At 38.8% G+C, this 16,377-nt stretch overlaps 1 protein-coding gene and 1 long non-coding RNA gene across 3 annotated transcripts in view; one reads left to right on the plus strand and one right to left on the minus strand.

Annotated features, from left to right (window-relative positions):
* LOC100700985 (glycoprotein-N-acetylgalactosamine 3-beta-galactosyltransferase 1-B) lies at nucleotides 1-9,092 on the plus strand. Its single transcript, XM_019358933.2, has 4 exons — nucleotides 1-554; nucleotides 682-952; nucleotides 3,279-3,943; nucleotides 6,270-9,092. Exons 2-4 carry the CDS (start codon nucleotides 727-729, stop codon nucleotides 6,567-6,569), a joined length of 1,191 nt encoding a protein of 396 aa, XP_019214478.1. The 5' UTR covers nucleotides 1-554; nucleotides 682-726; the 3' UTR covers nucleotides 6,570-9,092.
* LOC102080359 (uncharacterized) overlaps nucleotides 8,613-16,377 on the minus strand; it is a 19,800-nt gene continuing 12,035 nt past the window's right edge. Inside the window, exons 1-6 of one of the 2 annotated variants that reach the window (XR_269234.3) lie at nucleotides 14,005-14,089; nucleotides 10,399-10,519; nucleotides 10,169-10,262; nucleotides 9,980-10,024; nucleotides 9,418-9,490; nucleotides 8,613-9,319 (exon numbers count right to left, since the gene is read on the minus strand). This is a non-coding gene — a long non-coding RNA (uncharacterized LOC102080359). Of the gene's footprint in view, nucleotides 9,320-9,417; nucleotides 9,491-9,979; nucleotides 10,025-10,168; nucleotides 10,263-10,398; nucleotides 10,520-14,004; nucleotides 14,090-16,377 lie in introns of those variants that run through there. The other variant, XR_003220155.1, reaches the window with a different exon arrangement.

Here is a 16,377-nt window from a genome sequence, read left to right on the forward strand (position 1 = left end):
GACCGGAAGTAACTTTTTTTAGACGGAAGAAAGCGGGCAGACAAGTTAGATGTAGTTCTTGCAGTGTTTCGTCTAATATTAGTAGTACTGTTGTAATCTGCGTGACAGTTTGACTAAACTCTCTGACTTTATTCCTGTCAAGATCTTTTTTCAGCCCGTCGGTGGGCTGGGTCGTTTCCTCTGGCTGCGTGTAACCGCGACGTGATGGAAAGTTAACGTTAGCACTCGGAAAAATAACGGACTAGCCAGTTAGCTATCGCCAGCTGTCCCAATACACAGGACTGGAGCAACTGATTAACTGGTTATGACTGTGATTGTACTTAGTTCTATTTTTCTTCCGGGGAGATTTTATTTTCTCGGTTAATATACACATTTTTTAGCTTACCCAGCAGGTTTTTACCCCACCCCTTCACCGACCATCATACGTGTTAACTTAGCAAGTGTGGCTAGCAGAGCTACCTAAAGAAATACGCTGCTTTATGCAAGGAAGTGTTTCAACGCGTATGGACTAACTGTGCTGTCATAAAGCTGCTATGGTTCATAGGTTAACGCTGGTGAGTAAACCACACCTTTTAACGGGGAGTGACAAACACTTGCCATTATGCTCATAGTCAACGCGTCTACAGCTCGAGACCCTCGTAGTGAAACTTAGGTCCATGCTTCCTTTGCTCTCGTACGCAGCTGCTGCCAAGTTAAGTCACTGCCCGTGAGGACATCCGGTCCACCATGAAGACCCTCGGACCCAGAATCTCATTTTATGCGGGCTTCGTGGTGGGAACCCTCACGCTGTACGTGTTTCTGCGGCAGCTTTGGTTTGAGAAGACCGTGTCAATGCAGCAAGTCGGCACCTTCGCTGGAATTCAGGACTACCAGCAACAGCTCGAGGAGGAAAAGAAAATGTGGAAGAAAGAGAGGTCTGCACTTTTCAACCTCAAGCACCCTCATCACATAGGTATGCCAGCATGTGCCTCTTTAATGCCTTAATTAAACACCAATCTGTGTGTTTCAGACTTTGAATTTTCTGATAAAATGTCAGATTGTTGTTTTGTTTAATAATATACGGCATTCAGCTGTGGACTTTGGTCAGCTACATTTACAGCATAAATGAAAACTTCCTTTTAAAATCTCACTTCTTCCTTGTAGTACGTTTTACCCCATATGAAGCAGTTTCACTTTCTGCTAGCCCTGTTTGTGCTTTATATGTGTAGGTAGTGGAGCATAGAAAGCTTTTCACCCAGTATATAGTGCCATAAACTGCTACAGTAGCTAAAAATATAGGTAAAAACCTTTCAATGTTTTAATGGGGTTAAATGCTTTGGCTTAAAGCAGAGCAAGAATATATATTCAGGCCAAGTGAGGACCTGCTTTTTATCTTCATTTATCATTTATTTATCTTCAGACTTTTAGGACATCTGTTCTTAACAAGGCAAAGGACTGAGTCCGGTTTATAAAACTTTATCTCTTGCACATGACCACAAACTATATAGTTATATTCTTGAAGATTATACGTTATTCATTCACTTAGGTTCTGAGTCACAGGTTCTGAGTCGCCTTGTTGCCTTATTTGACTAAAATGTCTGCAGTAATCTGTCTTTTATTTTTCAATATTTTTTATTTTGATTAACAAAAATGTGTTCTGCATTTGACGATTAACAGAACCAAGTTACATTTGTTTTAGATTGCAGTTGTTTTCCTTTGCTGCAGGCTAAACTCTCTCAAGCCTTGTTTATAACAGCTAAGTAGTATTTCGTGTTATACCTGAATATTTTCTCTATTATGTGAATCTATGTAAAGTCCATGATGCAGTTATGTAGTCAAAAGTGGGCTCTACAGGCAGCTGTGTGTTTATGTTTCTAGGGACGTGCACGTCAGGACACAATCTAGGATTTCAAAGAGGTTTGCGGTTACAGTATACCTATGGCATAGAACAAAGAAGTATAAATCCCTTATAACCAATCAAGATTATAACATTACCAAGGGAGAACTGTGGACAAGAACAAACAAGGAGTCATATAATCATGTGGATGAAGTGGAGATGATTGACTACATCCCCAGGAAGCTCAGCAGTAGGCAGGTCTTGACCTGGAATCCACAAGGAAGGAGAAAGATGGGAAAGCTCAGGAGCACGTAGCACAGGGACAGTGCAAACAAGAGTATTAGCATACATTTAAGGGGAGAGGCCAACTGTGTTAGTGTAATGTAAATTGGAAGACTGGTTTCTTTAATCCAGGACAGGGGAACAAAAACCTCTCATTTCTCTGTAATTTGTTTAAGTCAGCAGATTTCTAGCAGACCGCTGGTAAGTAAAACCATTTTAGTAACAGTTTCGCTTGAGCTGTGAATAAAAGTACATATGACTGTATTGACTCAGCATTATTCGTTACTAGAGCTTTTTGTCCTCCCTGGAAAAACGAAACTGAATACACACAGAGTCACTCACAACAGTGAAAGAAAATATTCAAAGCAGCCATCACACCTATTAAAGAAGATCACAGATAAAACTGGAAAGACAGTCAAATAAAGTTTTTGAATCTTTCAAAGGAAAGGGTTTGATCAGCTTACACTGCTTATCAGACCAATCAATTATATCATACTTTTATAAAATGATATAGGTGCATAAATGCTGAAATGGATTCTTTTACCCATTGGTTGCCAGGCAATTCATATTAATATTCATACATTTCCTAGGCTTAAGATGTACACCACATATGTGCACATTTTGGTTGCTCCACTCCTGATTATGTTGGAGGAGCTCGCAGGCAGACAGATTTTGTATGCTATAGTAAAATGTTGCAGGGGTCCGCAGACTTCATGGGGTATTGTAGTGCATGAAAGCATATTATTACCTGATTGATCCCCACTTTTCCTGTAATCTGGTATCTTAGTATATGCAAATATACCTTGAGTACTCAGGTTTGATGTGAAATTAAAGTGAAATAATTAATTACTGGTAACTTGCCCAAACTGTTTATCTAAATAGCTGTTGCACTGCACTGATCTGCACTGCTTTTTTTGTAACAGGATTATTGCCAACCACACCTAGTCTCAATATTTCCATGTTGTCATCAGCAAATTAAATGTGAAATCTTGTCTTTTTTTTCTGTACTGTGTATTTGCGAGCCTGGAAGTACAGCCATCAACAACAACATGTGAGCAAAATGTCTTTCCTTTAGTTTACCCTCCAGGACCATCAGTAATTGTGGGAGGTTCCTGGAGCAGTTGGACTCATCTTTTTTTCAGTCAGTAAAATGATAATAATGTCTGTGTCTCCTTACCAGGTGAGGATAGCAGCATGGCTGATGAATTGTACAAAAAGGTGCGTATTCTTTGCTGGGTGATGACTGGACCCAAAAACCTGGAGACGAAAACTCGACATGTGAAGTACACCTGGAGTCGCCATTGCAATATTGTGGTCTTCATGAGCTCTGTGGATGACCCCGACTTCCCCACCGTGGGATTAGGTACAAAGGAGGGTCGGGATCAGCTGTACTGGAAAACAATTCGGGCCTACCATTATGCCTATGAGCATTATGCAGATGAAGCAGATTGGTTCCTCAAGGCAGATGACGACACCTATGTCATAGTGGACAACCTGCGCTGGGTTCTTGCAAACCACACTCCTGATGAGCCTATTTACTTCGGCAGACGATTCAAGCCCTACACTAAGCAGGGCTACATGAGCGGTGGTGCAGGCTATGTACTGAGCAAAGAGGCTTTGCGAAGATTTGTAGAAGGTTTTAAAAGCAAACAGTGTACTCATACTACCTCTGTAGAGGACCTGGCAATGGGGCAGTGCATGGAGAAAGTTGGGGTGCTGGCTGGAGACTCCAGAGACTCTTTTCATAGGGAGACATTTCATCCCTTTGTCCTTGAGCAGCACCTCACTGCCAAATTTCCAAAGAGCTTCTGGTATTGGAGCTACTGCTACTACCCCATCTCAGAGGCAAGTGTGGCAAACACCGTTGATACTGTATTTACTCTTGACATCACTATTAAAGAGGTTTAAAGAAAGCTGAACACTATTAATATTTTAACAGAATTCTCACCTACAAAAAAATCAAATATTCGGATACATGTGCAGTTCACTCCATACTAGAACAATGTTGAAAGTGAACCTGTTATGCTTGTTATTTTTTCTTTCTGGCATCCATGCATATGTTACAGTGGTGGAAGCTAATATTAAGCAAGGCTGGATTTTTCATTATTGAGGTTAATGTATATATGCTTAATCTCTATAAGCCAAAAGCTGAAGCTTTGGACGGCACTCTGTTGCTTGCAAGGTGCAGGCAGTCTGAAGAAAGCAAACTTACTGGAAGAGCAGCTAATATAGGACAGTGGTTGAACTGAGTGGCTGCAAGAACGGTCCAGTATAAGATAAATCCGGATGAATTTAAAATTTGGATCATGCAAAGCTACTCTAGTAGAGTCCAAGAATAAAATCAGTAAGGGTGCATAAAAGGTCCAGTTTTAACTAGAGATGGACCGATCCGATATTACGTATCGGTATCGGTCCGATACTGACCTAAATTACTGGATCGGATATCGGCGAAAAATAAAAAATGTAATCCGATCCATTAAATATCAAAAAAAGCATCTCACAAAACTTGCGACACGGCGTAACTCGGCTCATAACCGTAGCAGTTGCAGCAGTATGCCTCACGTGATAGAGCAGCTGTGTGTATTTGTAGCCTGGCTACCAAACCAGCATTTCATCTCCGAGGAAGTTATCCCAGAGAGAAGTAAAGCAAGTGTGTAAGTTCATCTCTGAATGTTTGTAAAGCGTTCCCATGTTAAGCTTAACAACCGATATATGGAGCGACTGCCTCTCTCTCTCCCTCTGCTGCTGCTACTTCAATCGTGAAACTGCTTAACGATCAGCTGATCGGCTTTTCTGTCGCGAGTCCGTCTCTCTTCTTTGTTTTTGGCCCACTTCGCGCCAGAAAGAGGAAAACAGCGGCTGAACAACAGCAGCACGTTTAAGCTTGATAAGCTGTTGTTAGAATTTATTTAATATTACTTTCTACACCAGGATCTTTTTCTACGTAGCTGACGGCTGGTAACTGTGCAGGGGCGGATCTAGCAAAGTTTAGCCAGGGGGGCCGATAGGGCATGAACAGGGAAAAGGGGGCACAAAGACATACTTTTCTTTCTTATTCTCATTTTAAATATCTAGCTTTTAATAAATAATTATCTGAATCTTACATCCAAAGTTTTAATCTGATGTAAAATGTATAGAAGTCCATTACTATATATAGTAACTCTTAAGTCTATTTACCCTAGTAAGCTATAGTACTTTTTCCTTTGGGAAGGTACCATCTGTGAATTCTGCAATTCTGTTGAAGAAAGATGTTGAATCCATTTAATTATTCTTGAAAAATAATTTATTTCTGTGCATTTTTTTTTCACCCTGCATCAAATTAAAGTTGATTACATCGATTAAGCATCATGAGGTGGAGGGTGGGTGGTTCCCTTTTTTTTTTTTTTGCTGGGAGTTTGCAACCCTATTAGTTAGTTTGCTTAATATTTCTGCTAAGTACTCTTTAAAATACCAGAATAGGAAGGATGGTGCAGGTTTAAGTTAGGTTTTAAGTTAGGTAAGGTTTATTAGATTGATCAGTGTTGCTGAACTATGAAATATTTTGGGTGCAGTGTATTTTTTTACACACAGGTATAACAGAATAGCTTTAGTGTTGTTGTTTATTTAAACTTGAGTATGAACTTATACAAAATGCAGCAAGATATTTAAAAAAACACTTTTATTGATGAAAAAACACACAATATCGGATTCATATCGGTATCGGCAGATATCCAAATTTATGATATCGGTATCGGACATAAAAAAGTGGTATCGTGCCATCTCTAGTTTTAACATTATATGTTTAAACAGACTAGCATTCTTTAATCAGTCATTAACTAGCACAGCTACACCTGGTTAAATCATAATCCGCATGAGCATCTCGAAAATGATCACTGTCACTGTCAACTAGCATTTATACACATGGTGTTTAGACCGACAAAATGGTGATATCGCATCAAGACTGTGGGCTGAGTACTGCTGTTTTGTTACTGCCCTACTGTTTAACCAAACTGATGCAGTCTTGCATTTATTTCTGGATTTATAAAGCATAAATATATGCTCTGACACAAGACAATTAGTCTTCTTTTGTACTCCACCCATTCACATTGACATTTTCTTTTGTTCACACAACAAACGTGCTTTCATGTGTATTAATAACCATATCTTGTTTTTGTTTTTTTTCTTTTTTTAGGGTCCTAACTGCTGCTCGGACATTTCAGTATCTTTCCATTACGTGGATGCTGTAGGCATGTATTTAATGGAATATTACACCTATCACCTGCGTGCCTTTGGCTACAGATATCGCTATCAGCCTCCCACCCCACCTGGCTACAGGATAAAGAAGTCAGAATCCTGGGATGCTGGGAAAAAAGACAAAAAGCTGGAACAAAAACTAATCCATCCAGACCTATCCAGGACTGACAAGAGACAGAATGAAGATCCCCCTCCTGTAGATGGTAAAGATGGTCCTCCTGCTGCCGAGGGTAAATAACAGTTGGACTTTGTGGCAGTTTTTGAGGGTACTGATCATTAGGATTCGCGGTGGATTTGGGGTTTTGACTGTTTGGGTATCCGTTCTGATAATCAAAGTGAAGTATAAAATCCTTGTCCTCTTAGACTGCTAGTGAACTGTGACAGCAAGACTGGGTGTTCTCCATGCTAAAAGGTGACCTGTGGCTCTGTATGTCAGTTTTGTCAGGTGTTTTTACAGATTGTTCCATAACAGGAAACACCTTTCTATTGTTCTGAAAACAAAGTAAACCGATATTTCCCGTGCATTTAAAAAAAAAAAATTACTTTTCTGTTCTTTCATTTCTTACCACGACAGTCCCACAAACACTTGCTCTACCGCTCTTTAATGCTTGCTGGAGTTGTTATGCTTCAGTTCACACTCATAGCTATATGTGCCTGAAACCTGGTTTTTGTCAGATCACATTGTTGTTTACGAGAGTTTGATGCCTCCCAAACACTAGCGTTTAAGGTTGTGCTTAAAAGCCCTTTCACATAAAATACAAGGGCAGCATCTCTTTACTTTTTAGTTTTGGTTGTTTTGTGTTTTGACAAGTTCTTTCTTTGAAGATATGTTTTAAACCAAGACCTTGCATATGTCTAAAAGGTTTACTTAAGTGAATTAGCTACACTTAACTCGGAATATTTATTTACCCATTAGTCTGCATCTCTTGGTAAACCAGACATCAGGAATGGTGAAAAACGGCTGTTATCTTTTCCTAAAAGCAAAGTGGATCTCTTTTGAAATTCCCATTTTTCCAAGTAATAGTGAAAAAAAAGTTTTAAAAAAGTGACGAATAGGTCAATCTTTTATTCTCTATAAAATGAAACATTTTGTCCCATGGATGGTTAAATAGCAATGTATATACTCTCAAAATCTGGCAAAATAAATTTTTATCACACATTCAGCCTTAATTAAACAGTAACAGATATTAAAAATGAACTCAGTTGCCAGATTATTAGGTAGACGAGAGCTGAAACAGAATCCATTATGAAGTGCTTTCTGTTTAATTAACTTATCCAGCTGTGCAATGCTCAAGCTACACATAAAACATGTGTCTGAAACTAGTGTAGAAAGAAGAACTTATTACATGTGTGCCTAGGTGTATCTAATAAACTGGCAACTGATTGTATTAATATTTGATATAAAAGATGTCATACATTACTAAATGTATTGTAGGAAAACATTGTGACTGCATACTCCTCAATAATGAGGTATCAGGTGCAGCTATCTAAATTTCTACAGTGCAGCCAAAGATTTCAACACAAGACAACAGTGAAGGCAGTTTGAGCTGTTATATGTGGACGGGCTAATTAGAGACTTAGACTTAGAGACTTAGAGCTTTTTATTTAATTGTGCAGTGACTCACGGCACTGGTAGTTTGTTTGCTTTTGTTTTTTTTTAAGAGGACTTTGTTCAGTTAACACGGACTTTCTGAGTAGCGCTGGTTGTGTGTGAACGTCTTCAGCCGGATGAAGAACAAGTTAGTCAAACTTGTTTTTTCTTCTCTGGAATGAAAAGTGATCTTAATCAACCCACCCACAGCACATAGTTACCTTTCTGTGTAACGTGCTGCACACAGTTTTCTGCATCTTCCCACAGTGGAGTCATTAGCTTGTGCCTTGTAAATTGAGATTGTATGAGCCAGCCATTAGCTGCACACTTGACTTAGCACTGTGACATGAGCGTGAAGAGAGTGTTGTTTCAGATGGGTGTTTTATTTTACCGACTCCTTCTGTTGTAATATGTGTGACCTTCATTCAGGCCAGTGAATTTTTTGTTTGTTTGTTTTTTGTTGTTTTTTTTAAACAGAAGATGGTGTTGTTTTGAAATTCTTTGCCAGTCAGGCCTCATTAGAAGTTGGCACACTTTGTACATGTATAAAATAAAATAAAATTAATAACAGCTCTTTTGCTAGTTTCTAACCAGACACTAAACCTGTGGTAGATGCAGTAATCACCAAAGGCGAGATTAAATGCTGAAAGGAGCAGAAGGAATTTGACTTTTATCTGCAGATTGACTAAATGTTTTAATGGAACAGTGGCCATTTCTTTTTGTTTTTCTTATTATTTTTTTTGACGACGTTTTCTTCAAGGTTAAAAATGTACGAGGTTGCTATTTTCAAATGAAACTTTGTGTTTACACTTGGTTTCTGTAGTATGCGCATGAATACATGCATGTTCACCAGAGCATGTGTTTTTTTTTTCTTCTCATCTTTCTTTTGGCTGCTCACGCTCACATTTGATATCAGCCGCATCATTTCCAATGGGGCAGTCCTTGACAATCTTCTCATTTCAGAGTTTTCTTAAAGGGAATGGTGTACAGTGCTATATTTATATTTGAAATGTGTTTATGTTGGAATTGAAATCTTAATTGAGTCGATACACTTCAGTGTGGATATGAGTTCATTTTAATGTGTGAGCACACGTAATGTAATCGCTGTGCAGGACTGTTTTTAGTGAAATGGTAATTTAATCACTATAAATAAATGCATATTTTATTGTATATGTTGTTTTTGTTCACATGTATTTGCATAATGTCAGAGCATTTTTCTCATCACAGCAGAGGAACATTCATGCAGGGTTACTATGACTGTGAATAATATTTGATGGGTGGATGGACATTGTCCGCAGGTACAATAGCCCTGAGGGTTTACAGCACGATGGAAGAGCCGAAGTTTCACCATGAGGGTTGAGCATGTGTCATGTCTCCATTAAACAAAGCAGTCCATCCTGAGGGGAAAAAACCCCAAAGTTCAGTCAAAACATTTGTACAAAAAAGATACATTTTTTTCTTTTGTCTTTTTTTCGCAAGTGAGCAGGTTTCTTACCTCAGCCTTCAATGATCAGTGAAACTGCCTCCTCTCTTCTGTGCATACCTGTGTCCACGCAGACTAGTCATACCTGTTGTAAAGAAAAGTAAAGTGCCTTCATGTTATCTACACTGCTTAAGAAACACTGCTCACTGCCAGGCATCGTGGAACCAGATTTGCCACTTGACACAGAACACCAAACTTGGCCTATCCACCACCTTTTCACAGGTTCAGCCTGAGCCCCTGTAACAGGTGTGAAAGGGTGTGGAGAGGCTGTAGAGAGTGTAATGCTGCCTCTTGATTTGACTGAGAATGATCAGTTGCTCCCAGCTCATCAGTCAACAAATGTGGTTTACTGTTACTGTTTTAACACCTATGCCTAACCATGTTGTTTTTGGAGCCTAAACCTAACCAACAAGTGCTTCTGAAGGTGCTTAAAAGTGAGCTGAGATTTAGGAAAATGCATCTAATTCATTTATCAGCACATCTTCCTTCTATAGAATAATCCTTTAATTGTCCCACAGGGGGAAATTTGGTAATATATAGTAAGAACTGTTCTACTGATCCCAAAGGCACTCACTTGTTCTCCACCCCAACAGATCAGCAAGGCTGTGATCAGTGTGCCCTGCAAAAGAAAAATATTGCATTCAGTGAAGCACAATGATGAACACTTGTTTAAAACTGAATTCAGCTGCTTCTTATGTTAAAACAACTACAGGTTAAATGAGTTTCATTCTTAGCAAAAGTTAAGCAAAAATTCTTGGCATACTGTTTGTCGGAGCAGTATTTCTCCGTCCCATCAGACCCAGAAAGCTGTCATAACCAATGTCATCAAATCTCTTCAAATCACTGTCTGATCCAGCCTTGGGGGACAGTGAAAACAAGTTAGCCTTTTGCTCAGTATTGTTATTTTTTCAACTTCTTATTTAAAATTTTTGCTGCAGTGGCTCAGAAGTTCTGCGCGGAAATGTGAGTGCATCTCATTTGACTTAGTCATACCTCTGTCAGTGGACTGTAGGCCTCTTCCTCACACCAACACCTCACAGTAAGTAAGATGAAGATACTCAATGCAACCAGTGAAAAATGTGTTCTCTCCATCACTTCACTGAACGGTGAATCACTGGATTAAAGGTAAAAAGAAAAACAAACTAAGCTGCAAGTGACTTTACACATTAGGGAATCAGATGGGTCTCCATGTATCTGTGGTTAAGGTGGTCTTTGTTCTCTGCTGAACTGTCCTCTACAACACTTAGCCATGTGTTGTGTAACTTCAGCTTACAACGATGCAGCAAAGCTGTTTGAGTATAGTTAAATACTGAATCTTTAAGGCACCAGTTTATCTTAGTGGTACTCATCTGCCTTGTGCAGAACTGTGGCACTCGTTTTCATATAGTTGTATGAATGATGCATATCAAATTATTGTTGACCCCAGAGTGTCTTAAAATATGAGTTTTTGAGTATTTGGTTTAAAGCACATCTATTTTTGCATTTGGCTCAAATATAAACATTCAATACCGTTTTTCTGAATAGTTAAGCAAACCTAAGGCAATGCCTATAATTGCTTCTAATAGTTCCTGTGTCATTTTCATCCTGGGCAGTTGGCCCCCAGCAGCCTAGGCCTATTCCTACATAACCAAGGATGGATTTAGGGTCACCTGATCCAGCCCTAACTATAAGATTTACCAAAAAGGAAAGTTTTAAGCCTGATCTTAAAAGCAGAGAGGGTGTCTGTGTCCTGAATACAAATTGGGAGCTGGTTCCACAGAAGAGAGGCCTAAAAATGGAAGGCTCTGCCTCCAATTCTACTTTAAAACACTCTAGGAACCACAAGTAAGCCAGCAGTCTGAGAGTGAAGAGCTCGATTCAAAGTGATATGGTACTGTGAGGTCTTACTGAGGCCTGATTATTCAAGACGTTACATATAAGGGGAAGGATTAAAAATTCAATTCAGGATTTAACTGGGAACCAAAACATGAGAAGCTCGTATAGGAGAAATATGCTCTCTCTTTCTAGTCCTTATGAGTACTCTTGCTGCAGCATTTTGAATCAACTGAAGACTTTTCAGGGAGTTTTTAGGACATCCTGATAATGATGAATTACAGTAGTCCAGTCTTGAAGTAACAAATGTATGAACTAGTTTTTCAGCATCACTCTGGGACAGGATGTTGCCATCCAGAATAAGCATCTGGCTGGACATCAGATTTTTACGGCTTAGTGCAATAACCTCAGTTTGATTTGACTTTAGAAGCAGGAAATCTGATATCATCCAGGTCTTTATGTCTTTTAAGACACTCATGCAGTTTAACTAACTGATGTGTGTCATCTTGGTTCATGGATAGATAAAACGAGGTTTTAGATGCATAGCAATTATCTTCCCACTGGTTACCCTTAAATATTATGTTACGAGCCTCTAAAGGCCTAATACTGGTTTAGTAAAGCTTCAATTTGCTTCTGTGGCATCACCACCATTATATAAAGTCCATTAACTCTCGTGTTAATTATGTAATCTATTAATCTATTCTGCTGTCCATGACCACAGCCATTTCTCCATAAAATAATTCACTTGTTCCCTTTTATTGTGCTTCAAATGAGGGAACGTAAATCTCATGCTGTTAACAGCATGAAGAGCGCTATGCAGAAAACCAAAAGGAACACATTGAAAACTTGGCAATTTCAATGATGGGATCTGTGACTTTGTTCTGCTGTGGGACAGTTGATGACCAGAGACAGTTACAGAACGTGACTTTTTTGGGGGAGAGGGTCAGCAAATCAGCACAAAATTGCCCTAAGTGCCACATTTATCTGTTAATGACACTTGATGAAACATTTCTGTCCTGATCAGAGTGGTCTTTTCAGCAGGGCCAAAGGGATCACTAACTAGTTTGATGACTATGAAAATGATGCCATGGCTTTGAAGGACAACAGATCTAAAATCAGTTAAACAAATATGGAATATTTTGGACAGATATGACAGACAACGCCCTCCTCAAAATACAAAATGATGAGCTCCCTGTCCAATAAAATTACACAGACCTAAAGTACTAGTTTTTAATAAAGCACACAACATACAATCTGCTGTGGCATTGGTATTTAAAACTAAAGGTGAACTAAACCTCATAGCAGGTGGTTGATTTCATATTATTTTTTCCTCTGTCTGTTGACTGTGATGCATTTTTGACTGAATTTTTTAAATGTTTTGTGATTTGTGGGATTCAGGTATATACCCCAGAAAACATGACATTCTTCCAGAATTTCATGAGCATTCCTCTTGAATTTTGTATGTTACAGCTGAAGCACAAGCTTACAGTAAACCTTCTCTAGTGTGTTCATAACAGAATACAGATTAAACACTACTGTTTCAGTGTTTCCTCTAACACCTTCTGAACTAATAATTATGCCAGCTGGATATGCACAATACACAACACTGTCTATTGTCTGCCACGGGAGGAGACTCAGGGCAGACTGAGGACTCGCTGGAGAGATCATAGTTCTCAGATGGCTTGAGAATGACTCACTGCTCGAACTGCTGTCCACGCAACACAAACCCAGATAAGTGATAGAAGGATGGCATTGTCTATTGTCAGTCTCTGTCAAATATATGTCAAATACATGTCTATTTGTCAACGTGAGCAGTTCCTGTTTTATTGTTTACATTTATATTTTCTCTCCTTTCAGAAGTCTGAGGAGGAGCTAACCTTTGAAACATTTTACTGTTGATAAAAACTTTATCTGAAAGCTGCTTACTGACTGAGCAAACACCATGTAGACAAAGTATTGTGTCACACCTCTTAATCTTTGAATTCAGTTGTATTCAAAGACGTAAGTCAAATACGTAGCCACGCAGTCCACCTTTACAAATATTTATGAAGGAATGGGTGAATGCCACTGTTAGCACTGGGTACTCTTGCTTCCTCCCGCAGTCCAGTGACATGGAATTACTGGTGTTAGGTTAATTGGTAATTCTATATGCCTGTAGGTGTGATTGTGAGTGCAAATAGTTGTCTGACTCTTTGTCATAGCTTTCCGACTGACTGGTGACCTTTCCAGGGCGTAGATTGCCTCTTGCCCTTTGGCAACTTGGATAGTCTGCAGCCTATCCCAGCTGCAACCATGTTGTGATGACCAGTCGCTGAGTCCTGAGGTGGACAAAAGTGTGCTGACTTAATAACTGAAAGGCTACAAACTTCTTCTGGCATCAACACAAAAACTGTGCTAGGAGCTTCATGGCATGGATTTCCAATGTCTGAGCAGCTCCTGCAGCTGTAATGTGTATCCCATATTTTGTGCATATAGTATGACAATTATTTTCATTTGCTATCATTCCATTGCTGTTCACCCATACTTATATTTATCCATTCTCACCTCATCCCACCTCAACTGGCTGCTAGAAATAAGAATAATTAAGGAATAAAATAGCAAGTTTTAAATAATCAGATAAGTACAGTGCATCAAGTGATACATTTTGACCTAATTGCTTATGATTTAAGTCAAAATGGTTTAAAATATTTTGTATTGTGTTATCACATAATCCCACAATATAATTTAATTCATGCAGTCAGCCATGTAAGGACTCATGTAACAAACCAAAAGTGTAAAAAATCTTACCCTGAGCTGATCTTTACGTATAAACCAACAATCACTCCAGCTTTTCACTTCGCATCAGAGCAGCGCCATGTCACGTTGAAGCCAGTCTTTTAACACAGCAGGATTTCTCTTTCTCAAATTTTATATAGCTTGAGTTCATTTTTAATCCAATTAGCACTCCACCCACCACCCAAAACTCTGTCCCACCCTTGCGCGCACACATGTATACACATAATTTGTAGTAACTGCCTCATTAGACGTTCCTCATTGAAAAAAGGATTTTTTTTTTCAATAAGACATAGAAAGAAACAGGCAAAAAATCTGCACAAATATCACAATAAAGCTAAATGTTTCATCCTCATGTGGATAAAACTTTGGCTTAAACATTAAAAGAAGAAAAGAAAGTCATCTGGAGCTTATTTGTATGCTGAACTGTGTACAGACCTTTATCCGTTCCTTATTTAATGAAAGAGACATTAAAAGAAAATGTTTAATGTGGTATATGGTGTACATTACTTCCTGGGAGTTACCATGACTTAGGAAAAAGGCCTAATGACACTAAGTAGTAAAACCTTCCTTTTATTATTACTGTAGGATTAAGAATTCTAATATAACAGGGAGTCTAGAAGACATAAGATTTTTTCCAGTAATGATATTAAAAATAATAAACTTAACCATGGGATGATGTACGGGTGAGTTTATATGCCCCAGGAAATTATGTGTAATGGTCCTGTGTGTCTGGACTTGGAAAGTAGAGCACGCCCTACAGACTGTTCTGGTGTCACTGGCTTAGTTGTAATTCGACAGAGTGCAAACCTCCTACGATCTCTGAGTTAATGACAACTGCAACAACAAGCTGAAGACTTCTGAGTGACTTCTTCCTCCACGAACAAAAATTGAAATTCAAGTTTGATGACGCTTATATGAAAAGGCATGTCTGAACAGTGAAAATCTCATAAATTGTCACACATTACATCTTCAGTATTTGTTCACCTAGTGTATTAATGACAGTAATCAGCATAGTACAGGTGATAATACACCTTTACTTATTTTCTGTAATACATTCATTTACTGGCCACTTCCTTAGGTGCTCTGTGCTACCACCCAGTTAGACTTTTGCTTCAAATCTGTCTTAATTCTTTGGGCAAAAATGAAGAATTTAACAAGGACTTGTCGGCTGCACGTCCACGATGAGAATCTCCTGTTTCACCACAACCCGAAGGTGCACTGTTGAACTGAGCTCTGATGACTGTGAAGGCCATATGACTACAGTGAGCTTTGTGACATGGTGCATTATCCAGCTGGAAGCAGCTATCAGAAAATGAATCATACTTTTTTATCTATTCATTATGTGCAACAGGTTTTGCTCAATTTTCTTGTTAGAGTTACTCTTCTGTATCTCTCACATGAAATCTCTCTGTCACTGAAATGCGTGCTCTTAAAGAAAATGAAACACAAAGTGTCAGATGGCTTACAGTAACATGTTTGAAGCATATGAGTTGAAGAGGCAGAGTTTAGGTTTGTGGTCAGGGTGTGAACTAACTTTTTAGGGCGGTGCAGCTTGCGGATATTTGTTGCATGTTACTCTAAGGATGACTCGTGTTACAGTGACAGACATTCACAAGAGCAAATTTAATGATGCGTGTGTGTTTGATTATTTAGCATTGCTGCTCCTTTTAATGTAATGAGTGACATCACCACATTAAAGTTTTAACTATTATCTCCTGTCAAACATGTCAGTCAGCCTTCCTGTTTCTCAAACACTACAGTTTATTAGCTCCACAGAGTTTCACAGAAATGGTTGCTAGTTGCTAGGAAAAACTCTATTTGCATTAGACATATTTCCCTTGGGTAGTTTTGTTTACCATATGCCATAAAACATACCGTATGTTGTCATTACTATGAAAATGAAACCTAGTTTTAGTTATCCATGACGCCAGATGACACATGCAAGATTTAAGCTATTACTTAAACTGCAGTGTCTTAGAGACATAATGACTGGGATGACCTCTAAATTCAGGCAAAACTAAGGTTATTGTAAAAATCCAAGAAACGTGGTATCTAACCAGGTGGACTTGTTTTTGACCAGGATATCTTCTTCAGTGTGCACATTAGACAAATATATAGGACTGCTTTCTTGCATTTGTGTAGCATCTCTAAAATTAGAGTAAATAATCAAACCCCGTCTCATCCTAAAGACCTCACAGTACTCCAATCGAGCACTTCGCTCTCAGACTGCTGACTTATTTGTGGTTCGTAAGGTATTTAAAAGTTGAATGGGAAGCAGAGCCTTCAGCATTTAGTTCCTGTGGAACCAGTTCTCTCTGTGAGTTTGTATTTGGGAGACAGACACACTCTGCTTTTAAGATTGGTCTTAAAACTTTCTTTTTTTTG

Source organism: Oreochromis niloticus, linkage group LG5, assembly GCF_001858045.2.
Source record: "Oreochromis niloticus isolate F11D_XX linkage group LG5, O_niloticus_UMD_NMBU, whole genome shotgun sequence".
Taxonomy (NCBI): domain Eukaryota; kingdom Metazoa; phylum Chordata; class Actinopteri; order Cichliformes; family Cichlidae; genus Oreochromis; species Oreochromis niloticus.

Coding starts and splice junctions, on each gene's coding strand:
- LOC100700985 (XM_019358933.2), top strand. CDS start 727: ATGAAGACCCTCGGACCCAGAATCTCATTTTATGCGGGCTTCGTGGTG. Junction 953..3,278: donor CAAGCACCCTCATCACATAG/GTATGCCAGCAT, acceptor TCTCCTTACCAG/GTGAGGATAGCAGCATGGCT. Junction 3,944..6,269: donor GCTACTACCCCATCTCAGAG/GCAAGTGTGGCA, acceptor TTCTTTTTTTAG/GGTCCTAACTGCTGCTCGGA.